The 12,046-nt window shown below is 38.2% G+C and overlaps 1 protein-coding gene across 4 annotated transcripts in view; it reads left to right on the forward strand.

The window, feature by feature from the left end:
- AFF2 (ALF transcription elongation factor 2) overlaps positions 1-12,046 on the forward strand; it is a 495,327-nt gene that overhangs the window by 338,206 nt on the left and 145,075 nt on the right. For all 4 annotated transcript variants that reach the window (XM_045384048.3, XM_005594770.5, XM_015443919.4 and 1 more), the window contains 2 exons: positions 4,310-4,346; positions 4,740-4,773. In XM_045384048.3, coding sequence (XP_045239983.2) covers positions 4,310-4,346; positions 4,740-4,773 — 71 coding nt within the window. The remainder of the gene's footprint in view (positions 1-4,309; positions 4,347-4,739; positions 4,774-12,046) is intronic.

Here is a 12,046-nt window from a genome sequence, read left to right on the forward strand (position 1 = left end):
GAATACCGCATGTAGAAGACTAGCGTGAGCAAGGTCATGAGAGATGAGGGATCATGCTGTAATGCATGGTGGGTGATATAAGGTCTTAAGTGGCAGGATTAAAGTTTGTGTGATGGGGAGTGGAAAGAGAGGAAACCTGGGCAAATAGGTGCATCTTTGGAAAATGCCTCAGATACCACCTCAAAGAGTTTGGATTTTATTTGTAGAAGGAGAAAGACCCAAAGGAGAAACCCCTAGATTTTAGGGTCATGATTTTGACAGTAATACTGGTCTAAACTTTGCTTAATGATCTTCCTTAACTTATGAAAGAGGTCAGAACTAAATGAACAGCTAACCTCACTGTCCCAGTATGGGTGTGTGCTATTCATTTTTGCATTCTCACCTACCCTCTTTAGGCTCCTGTTATCCTTCCCCCTGGCATCTCCAGCAAAGGGAGTTATCCATCCAGTTCAGGTCGAACACTTGTACAGCAATTGCAGTGTTTTCAGCTGAGTTCTCCAATTTTGGAGATAATTTGTGCAAGTAGCAATTTTGACATTTGCAAGTGTATACAATAGAACTGTTGTTTAAATGGGCTTTTGTAGTAAGTGCACAATTTGGAATCAGGCACAGTTTGCATTTTCTGCCCATTATCTGTGCTACCATCAACCCCATGACAAAGGTAGAAGTGAGTGGGCTAAAATGGTGAAAGCAAGAAGTCTACACACCCACTCCTGTTTCATTTGATTCCTGCCAAAATGTTGGTTTGAAAGAAAAGTACATTTTAAATAACAACCAACACGTACAATGGCACCATGTGCCTCACGTCATTCTAAGCACTTAATATATAGTAAAGAATTTAATCCCCACTACAACCCAAAGAGATTGTTAATTTTACTACCCCAATTTACAGAGGAAGAAACCTGGTAGTTAAGTAATGTGCTCAGGATTATCCAGTTAATGAATGAGGGAACCAGTATTTAGATCCAGGTGTTTCTGGCACCAGCGGTCATACTGTCTCTCTGTATGTCTTTTATCACACAGGCTTACTGATGCCCCAGTTCAAATTGTGTCTTCCAAAACATGGCCATCCCTATATGCAACAAAGGTGATTTCCCTTTCCTCAGTGCTTCCACTAGAACTAGGTGGCAGCATCCTTTCAGAAAGCATCAGTTTCTTACATCCATGACAGAGCTTGCCCAGAGGAAAGAGTGCTGTCTTAAGAGCTGCATTCCCAGCTGTTTTTAATCCTGGCACTGCCATTTGCTTGCTGTGTGGTCCTGTTCAAGTTCCTCTAAGTCTCTGTTTCCCCATCTGTATTGGGGCGTGGGGTGTGTGTGTGTGTGTGTGTGTGTGTGTGTACACTATATAATTCCAATGGATTTTTTTAGTTCAAATAGTTGATGATTCTGTAAGCTTACTAAAACAAATACAGTTGAAAATTTTCAACTTAACTTATTTATCAATTTCAAATTGAAAATACCATGTTTTCTCATAGACGATGAAAAACTTCACAAGGAAGGGAGTTAAGTGCATGCCAAGTAGATTTGAGAGAGTAATAATATCCTCAGGAGAAGTTTAATAAAGTTTTCCTGGAGGTAAACATCCTCTAGAACAGTGGTGGGCAAACTATGGCCCATAGGTTTTTACGTCTTTAAAGGGTTAACATTTTCAAAAGAAAATTAATATATTATTATGAATAATATTCGCATGAGTGTGGAATTCAAATGTCAGTGTCTATAAATCAAGCTTTCTTGGAATCCAGTCACACCCACTTATTTACGCATTGTCCATGACTGCTTTCACACTACAATGGCAGAGTCTAGTAATTATGACAGAGATGGTATGTCTCCCAATGCCTCAAGCATCTACTCTCTGGCCCTTTGCAGGAAAAGTTAGCTGACCGTTGCTCTAGAATCTAGATCCTTTAGGAACTTCTGATTTTAGGATTATTGTCAAGGCTATTGCTTAAAAGAACCTCATAAGTTTGTGAAAACAATTTGGCATCAGTATATTCTACTGCAAAAATTACGTATATGACATGTCTATGAAAGAAATTCATAAAGCAAAATCAGGCATTTAAAATAAATTTGTATTGTTTGTTGTGCATTAACAATTACTGTGAGAACTCTGCAGATTATTTCTACAACCAAGCTATTTCCAATTGGGGTTGGATATGTATGTAAAGTAACTTTGGTGATATACAAAGGTGTTTCATTTGTTTTGATTTGATTTCTAGTTTAAGAAATGTGAAATCCAATGCATAATAATCAAAACATCATATGTACCTCATAAACATATACATCTACTGTGTACCAAAAAAAGTAAAAATTAAAAAATAAAGTAAAAAGAAATGTGAAATTCAGTTTAACGTTAAAAAATGCATCCAGAATATATATCAGTTACTCCAATTCGGTGAATAACATAATGTTCCAGTTTGCTGTATACATTGTTGCACTGATGCTCTGGAAGAACTGATTGTTTAGGTGTAAAGTCCAAAATATTTGGATGAAGGTTAAAAATTCAGGCATAAGACCAGTACAAAGACTGACTACATGTTTTACTCTCTGATCAGATATTTGGCTTAATTGACTTTGGAACTTGACATTTAATTTCCTGGAGGTATACAAGCCCAAACTCATCCTGTACCTTTGTAATGAAATCCCTTAAATAGTAACAGATAAAAATACTTGTATATAGTTACAGAGATATAAATGGTTAACAAGTCATTTATTTGACACTCTGGAAAATGAGATGTTCTGGATAATTAAAATTATTGGATAACTGAAAGTTATTATTCTATAGGAATCATGCAATATAAATTATTTTGAAGTGTAATTAATATTTTCCTGACTTCTTTTAAAGATTATGTCAAGCATGCTTTAGTCTTTCTTGATAACTTATATATTATTGTGAGCGTAAATTATTGTAGTATGTGTAATATTATACTATGCTGCAATTATGTTCTCGGAGTCTATTAAGACAGATGGGAATGCTTGCCTCTATATTAAATGACTGTAGATTCTTGTGCTTTTTAAGTTCAGACTTTTCTGTGTCATTTTTGTGGGCTCCTTTGCTATTGGTTTTCACCTGTCAATTTTCTCAGTGCCTATGCCTCTAGAAATATTTCCCCTTCCTTGCCATCTGTGATTTGAAAATGAGTGGGAATCATTTGAGTCCTTTGTCAAAAGACAGTTCTCTATCAGGGAGAGCACAGAAGCCTCTGAGCAGCAAACGATATGGGCTTTGCAACAGACAGTTCTTTCTCTAAGAGGCCTTTTCTGCCTCTTGTTGAGTTTGTGGTAGTCTTCTGGAGTGGTGATCTTGCCAGAAGATAAATCTCTGGAGCAACAGAATCATACTAAATACATTGGAAATTTCACTTTTGATTAAAGCAAAGTGTTAAAATTTTTGCTTACTTTTTATACAAGATAAAGAATGCTGTGAGCCTAGTTTTCATCTACAGAGGGTCAATATTAGGCTTAATAAATAGATTACTTGAAACAATAATTGATATAACTAATTCTTGTATTTACTTGAATTCATTGTCTCCACTTTTGGAATGCCTGTATTGCGGTTTGTACCATTTATCTTCCATCCACACAGTGCCATGTGTGCCCTGATTTTGCCTTCATGTTTTGTCAGTATCCACACAGGTGTGCCACACTCCCAGCAAGGCAGCATGTGCAAATCTGAATTTCTCAAAACAGTGAATGAATTGTGTATAAAGTGACTTTCAAGTCAAATTTAAATTCCTTTAAATAACACAGTCCACTAACATTTCACATTGCTTCCTATACTTCGACAGACTTGCAATGCAGTTTTAAGAACACTTCTTATATACAAAATGAGGTACATCTGTGCACATGTGTCATAGAAAGTTGGATCTGTTTCTATAAAAGGGAAAAACCAAGCAGATCTATTAATGATGATCTTGTTTACAGTTTTACAAAAAAACATGATCATCTGTTTGAACCAACTCCTCTTTATTCTTTTAGAGGCATCATTTTCCAGCTAAGTGAGAAATTATACACTTCAATTTCACACATATGGGTCATTTGTTCTCATGTTACACACATTTCCAAATAGATACCAGTCTTACTTATAATTTTGATTAAATGGCAGTTATAATCATGTTGCAGCAGGTTTGGCTGGCAAATGTTTATCCTTCAAATAGAGCTATAGACAAAAGCCTAATTAATGGAATTGTTAACAGCAGTTTCCTATTTGCAAACATTAGTCTACTACATCTTCAGCAATAATTAACATGCCTCTTATTCTCCTTGTGTCATCTAACTAATGTTTGTGTCATATACATTCTTCCTTGTAGGAATCGCAGCATCTGACCCCAGGATTCACCTTACAAAGTAAGTGGTTTTGAAAAATCCTTCTTAGTCCAAACATCCATGTTCTCTGTTCCCTCATTTTTTCCTTTTTCCTACTTAAAATCATTAAAACGTGAAAGAAGAACAATAACAAAAAGTTTTTTTAATTGTTAAGTTTTAGCTCTCAGAAATAAGTGAGAAGATGCAAAGTTTGTCTTTCTGTACCTGGCCTTTCTCACTTAACATAATGACTTCCAGTCCCATGATATATCTAATTGGTTCCTTCTTTTTTTTTTTTTTTTTTTTTTTTTTAAATCTGTTACTTATCCCAAGAAGGTAACTTGGGGGACTGCATGTTTGGAGATCAATTTAATTCAGAATAATCATTTGACAGTAGAAACATGAACAGTAATTGTTTATATATTTTCTTTTCAGAGTGGAATGACCCAACCACCAGAGCTTCTACAAAGTCAGTATCTTTCAAATCGTGAGTAGTTGGATTTCCAAATTAGGCCTTTTTGGGGATATCTGGCAAGGAAACAGTGCCTCAATGCTGTTCTAATCATGTTCTCTCCTCTGCTCCTTGAAATTATGAACCTTGACTCATAATAATATGTAGTTTGGTTGGGGTGGGGGGAGAATCAGATTTCCCATTGTCTTAGTCTGCTTGGGCTGCTATAACAAATACTATAACCAACATGGCTTGTAAACAACAGAAATTTGTTTCCCATAGTTTGGGAGCCTCAGAAGTTCGAGATCAATACACAGCATAAAGGGCATCTTGTGAGGGACCATTTCCTCATAGAAAGCTGTTTTCTTACTCTAATCCCACATGGTAGAAGGGGTGAGGGGTCTCTCTCAGACCTCTTCTTATAAGGGCACTAATCCCATTCATGAGGGCTCAATTCTCATGTCATGATCCCCTCCCCAAATACCCATGTCCTAATACTATCACTTTGGGGGTGAGGATTTTAGCATATTAATTTTGGAGTGATACAAACAGATTATAGGACCCATAATAAGTAAGTAACAGTAAAAGTTAATGAGATCACCATTAGGCTCTCTAAGTTTGTAAATACAGACCAGGTCAATACCTGGGATATGAAAACAACTGTGATTTCAGTGAAAAAGGAAAACTCTAGATGGCTTGTTTCTCACATTTTAACTAGTTGTTCAAACGCTGCATAATATCAGCTAAAGACATTATTGTACACAATATTCAGTCACCACTGACTGGGATGGACGAGGGAATCTAAGCAGCCATGATTGGACTTGAAATGTTGAGTGGATTGCTATGGCCAGTCAGCCCAAAACCTCACTATTTGCAGGTCATCAGGCGCCTGTATATTAAAGACAAACAAGGGCATCCAGGAAGAGCTGGAATAAGATATTACATGACGGTAGGTTGAAGTTCAGAAGCCAGGGCCCTGCAATTCACTCAGCACTGTCTTCATTTTTTATTAATGCTAACTGAAGGAGGAGTTTGGAGAAACCAATTTCCTCAGATTAACTATTGTAGATTTTCTAATATCCATTTGTCCAAGAGAGTATCAAGGGAGTATTATTTCTCTCACAACTTCTTTTGTACCTAATAATAGAAAATGGAAGTCAATTTTTTGTGTAATAGGCACACACTTAGACTATTTCAAAATGAAATAATTTATGACATTCAAGTGGCCTAATGGCACCCTTGAAGTGAATTGCTCACCTTTTGGAAGATCATGAATAATTGCATAAAACAACTGGGAATGACTCCCAAATAGACTGAGGATTTGAGAAAGTAAGTAGCATTTCTACATTCTTGGTGCAGGGCAGTAGCAAAGCCCCAAAGGCCTGACCCCATCACTGGTTCATTTATTTGCTTTTCTAGACTGATCTGGGCCTTCTAATTCAAAGTTCAATTTCAACAACCAAGAATTCTCAATTTTAAGAAGCAAGAAGAAACAAGAGAAGGGGATAATAAAACCATAATCCCGATTTAAGGACCAAATTATATGAAAACACAAAAATCAAAGTCATCTTTGATGCTGTATATTTTAGCTTTTCCATTAATCACGTTTTGAACTGCCCTCCCCCTTGTTATTCTAGGAAATAATAGATCTAATCCTCCCTGCCTTCACACTTGTCTCACTTCATCCCCATTAAAGTCAGTAAGATTCACACACACACACACACACACACACACTCACATGCGCTTAGAAAATCAACACAAGTTTCTAAACTTGGAAAATATATAAAAATATATTTTCCTGTGTAAAATTACTTACTCCTAAAGGAAGAGTATTAGGCTCCCACTGTGAAATATGCTGCTTGCTATATATACCGTAGAATGCAATGTTTCAGTAGTTTGTAACTAACAGAAATAAACTTGTCAATTGTGGTTTATAGTTAGAGGCTGCATTTCCAGAGAACAGCACTTCGCAGCACAGTAATATATAGTGTAGTCAATACAACTAAAATACTCTATAGGAAGCATCAGTAAAACTAGAAGACACTGAGTTCATTTTATGAATGAGCTCCTCTCTTTTTGTCTGTTTAATCTGAAGTCCAAGCACTGTCCATCAGATTTTAGCTAGAATAAGTTTCCTTCTTACGGTAGGGTATGGGTTTAACATAGGACAGATCAGAATTGTAATAAAGTTATTTTTATTTTTAGCTTCCAAATTATTGGCTTAGCCATTACTATCATTCTCCCACATTGAGCTACGGTGTGCTTTTTAAGCCACCTCCTAGGATTTTCCATTTGGCAGGGTAATCCTCCAGGTGATTAAGATTGTTCTGAGTGTAAACAGACTGCTAATGTCTGCACCTTGGTGAGAAGCAGCCTGTAAGTCAGCCGTGATGCAGGAAAGACCCAAGGCCAGAAAGTGTCCTAAGCACACTCCTGACAGTGCAGTAAAGAGAGATTAGAGTCTTGTAAAACAGAATCCCTTAATTACTGGGACACTTCATTACTTTTCCTCATCTTGGCCTGTTTTCCCTGGTTGACAAAACGCAGATCTTCCATTGGAGTATGCATTGTTTATAAGGATTATACACATGGGCACCAGGTCTGAAAACATTGGCCACAGTGTGCCTGAGTATAAACTTGGAACTAGCCAGTCTCCCTCTTTCTTTTTGACAATTACTGCTGTCTCTGACCCTGACCCCAACAATATGACTGGCTTTTTGGAAAACTGGGTATTTTTCTTCTCAGTGTACTCCATTGGCATACAGTGCTTTTTATCAGTGTCCATTCATGCCATGACATCCTACCTGCTTCAGCTGGAACTCTGAATGCTTACGAGGCAAGAGTACTGAATTGGGGAAATTTGGAGACCTAGGTTTAATCCCCTCCTTTCTGTCAGTTGTGGTATTGTGGGGAAAAGCACTGACCTAGTATACAGAAGATATGAGGTTAAATCACAGGAGAATTTATTTTTATTTTAAACTATACAGACAGAGTCTGTTAAAGGGAATTAAACAAATTAATGAGTATATGTGTCTACACATGCAGCTACACCAACAAACACTTGTCAGTGTTCAAATTTAAGCAGTTATACTTTTTAGTAATTAAATCTAGCAACATAAAAATACATTTAACTTTAATCATCAATACTTTCTGGAGGAGAAAAGTTGGTCTCCCACCCCTCAGCCTCTATGATTCTGAGCTATGTTACAGTCTTGGAACAGGGCCCACCTAGGTCTTCTAAATCAAACGGTGTTTCTAATCTCCCTCAAAAATGTCTCTGTCCCAAAAAACAGGGTGAAGCATGGGCATAAGAAGGTGAAATTGTGATTTTCACGGCTGTGGAATTGTATGTTTACACAGTAATAGCATGTCTGTCTATTTTGTCTCAAAGAGATCTGTTTATTTCAATGACAGGATTCAGGCTCTGAATGGACTCACCAGACATTGTGTTACTTTGTAGTTTTTCTTTTTCTTCCCCCACCCCCCGCTCCCCCGCCCCCTCCCCTCCCCCGTTGCTCCCCGAGATAGAGTCTCGCTCTGTCCCCCAGGCTGGAGTGCAGTGGCACAATCTCAGCTCACTGCAAGCTCCGCCTCCCGGGTTCATGCCATTCTCCTGCCTCAGCCTCCTGAGTAGCTGGGACTACAGGTGCCTACCACCTGTAGTTTCTTAATGAAGTTATTAAAGAGCAATGAGGAAGAAAACATAACCAAACCGAAGAACTTGGATTTTCTTTGTTCAGTTGGATTGATTCATCCAGTGGATTATAACATCTTGCCATTTACCTGTCAGTTCAATGGCCTTCCCAAATGCATGACCCTGTTGGTCTTTTATGGGCCATCATAGATAGGAACAGATAAGATGCATTAAGTTGCCCCGAAAAGGATTTTCAGGCAGGTTCTATGAACTCAAGGGTGTACATCCAGTTAGTTCTTAACTTGTTTGTGAGTACTGTTGAGGAGATGGCAGCTCCAAATATCAAGCTCCTTTGTAAAACTTGGTTGTTAGCATTTGGACTATGTCCAGGTGAAAACCATCCAGACCCCCATTTAACTGAGCAGCTCCTGTGTTTTAAACCATGCTGTCGAGAATGCCTGGATAGTTTCCATAAAATCTTAATATAGCCATAATGCTGGGTTGTTTTTTTTTATAAAACCAGTTTGCCAACTTATGGTATTAACTATATGTTTTAAAACATCCCAACTCTGGAGTCAGAGAGTTGATGGAAGGTCTTATGGAGACAGATTGGTTGAGGCCAGCTTGAGTTTACATGTGGGTGGTTGTTATGCATGTCACATGAAGACATCCTTGATTGTAGCACTAGTTAGGAAGAAAGGGCACTACACTATCACAGGAATGACAGACACAAACAATAATTATTGTGCTGTTGAGAACAAGTGTCAGGTGCTTTTATGTACATTGCCTTATTAAACTTGCCAGGCATCGTGGAGGTGCTCCAAATTATTCCCATCTTACAGATGAGCAAAGCAAAGCTAGAATAATAGTCCTTCCTCCTGAGGTGTACACAGTCCAGTAGGAAGACAGACTGGTCATGCCCACTTATTCTGAATGGATATTTTGGCTACAAACATATAGAAGAGCCCTCTGAGTCACAATGCTCCTAAGTAAGAAAGTTTGAATGCAAGCCAAGGGCCCAGTGAGTTCAAAGCTCCCTCTCATCCTGCTAAGTTGCCCTTCCTCACAGGATTTGATAAGTTCAGGGATTTAGTATGCCAAAGTTTTCCTTTTGTACCTGGACACAACATTCCTACAACCTGGTGGGATGTAGTCCCACAAGAAATTATACTGCTCTGTTTTTGATGACACAAAACTGGGTCAAAACTGTTTTATGTAACTAAAATGTCATTATTTCTAAAGTTTTCTGTAAGTGCTATGAAAATTTCATTACCAAAGAGAATAGGAAGACTGTGAAAATGTTTTCCAGATTGCTATAACCAATACAGGAATTACATTATTTTTAGATCAATTTTGAAAATATTTTTACTAAAAATTAATTGATATTCATTACAACCCTGGCCATCCTTTTACCAAAGCTTTCATCATTGAAAATGTTTCCTTCGAGATTTTAATTTGAAATTTAAGAACTGCAATGCATTATTGCAGAGCAATAACCCACTTTCTAGCAATTTCATATATTCTTCCCCATGTAGATGTTTGATCTGCTACTTGTATGCAATTTTGGTAGCAAAGTGACTGTGTAATGGGGCAAGGAAGAAATGACTGTTATTTTATTAACCAGATTAATTCTTAATCAGAATACATGATTTGGTACTTAGAATTTAAAAATACTGCAGCTGGGCATGGTGGCTCACGCCTGTAATCCCAGCACCTTGAGAGGCCAAGGTCGGCAGATCACGAGGTCAGGAGATCGAGATCATCCTGGTTAACACGGTGAAACCGTCTCTATAAAAAATACAAAAAATTAGCTGGGCATGGTGGCGGGAGCCTGTACTCCCTGCTACTCAGGAGGCTGAGGCAGGAGAATGGCATGAACCCGGGAAGCGGAGATTGCAGTGAGCCGACATCACACCACTGCACTCCAGCCTGGGCGACAGAAGGAGACTCCGTCTCAAAAAAAAAAAAACAAAAAAAGTACTGCTAATCAGTTTGAGACTCATAGTAGCCAAACTAACTCTCCTGATAATCTGGTAATCTTGGTAACTTTACTAGTTGCAGACATTCTGGTTTTTAAATCCAGAAGTATAGCAACTCTTGCTTTTAACTTGTCTTGTACGGCCTGCATCTCTGAGCTTGCCAACTTTTCCTAAGGACTTAATATATTTTTGGAAGTTCTCCACTGCATCAGGGGCAACCACCTGGGAGCAGAGAAAACAAAATTTGGCAGCCTGTTCAAGCTGTGAATTAAAGGTAATTCACAGTTTGAAATGAATCAGTGTGAGGTCCTTGAGAAGAGTAATCAGACATCAAGAGGATTTTATGTTGAGGACTGTATATTGGCTAATGTGACAACAAGCAATATTGGCATTTGGAATGTTTGCATCAAGAAGCACTGAAGCTGCCGAGGCTTAATGGGTACCAAGATCTAAAATGGGGGCTCCCTTCAAAGAGAGCTGTAGATTTACATTTCTATCACAAAATCTGGAAACAAAGATGGATTGGCTCAGCCGTCATAGTTGAAAGATTAGATCTGATTTTTGTGGTGGTGTTCATGGACCTAAGTCTATCATAGGATTTGTATATCTCAGCTTTTGAGACACCTCTGTAATTGAAAGCAAATGTCTCTCTCTCTCCCTCTCCCCCACCCTCTGCCCCTCTCTCTCTTTCTCTCTAGGTAAAGGCAAACATCTCTTCCTTTCTACTAGATTTCATTTTTTTTTCAACAAATATGCATTCAGTACCTACTATATGTAAGGCTCTGGGCTATACACTGGTAACTCAAGGTGAAACACTGCACATCATTGTCTCAAGGAACTCATGGTCTAGTGAAGATAAGACTTGCACCGACAATGCCAGCAACCCAACGAACTCGTACTAATTGAGTGCCTACTATGTGCCAGGCACTTCCCTTGCAATTTTTCTCCTTACAAGCAATCCCATGGGGTTCATCATCATTATACTGTACAGAAGTAGAAACGCAGCTCAGAGACATTGAGTGAGTTGCTCAAAGTGGCACAGTAACAAAGAGGGAGACAGAACAGGACTGACTCCAGAACATATGCTCTTAACTTAACATTAAAGCCATCCTATGAGTCATTTGGAGGTGGCCTTACTGATTTTCAGTCAGGTGTGATCTTGCCCAGGCATTAGGACAAAATCGACTAACCACAATGCAAGCCAAAATGGCAATGCCGTCTTGCTTTAAAACAGGGTAAGTATTAGATCTAAATATTATAACTGAGTTAGGTTTTGCATATACTACACATGCTGACATGGGCACTGAAGACAGATCTGTCCTCAACTCAGGGCCTGCATCCAGATTGTGTCACCAGGACTCTAGAATGTTCCCTTCAGCGAGGCTGAAGGATCTATTCCTGCAAGGAACTTAGACCATCACAAAAATGAAATTCATGTAAGATTGATGTTGGTGGCATATCCCTTCAGAAATGTCCATCATGCCACATTAAAGAGAAGAGAAAACTGATATTTGGGTCTATTTTTATAAGAGACTCATCCATCGCCTTTCATGCTTACCAACTTGTTTGATAATTAGAAAGTGGCTTTCTATCCTCATGGTGAAATAATTTTCAAAAATATCCCCATCTGTTATCAACCACAGTGGCATATTTCCAAATTCTTCTCAGCATTTTTAAA

Source organism: Macaca fascicularis, chromosome X (genome assembly GCF_037993035.2).
Source record: "Macaca fascicularis isolate 582-1 chromosome X, T2T-MFA8v1.1".
NCBI lineage: Eukaryota > Metazoa > Chordata > Mammalia > Primates > Cercopithecidae > Macaca > Macaca fascicularis.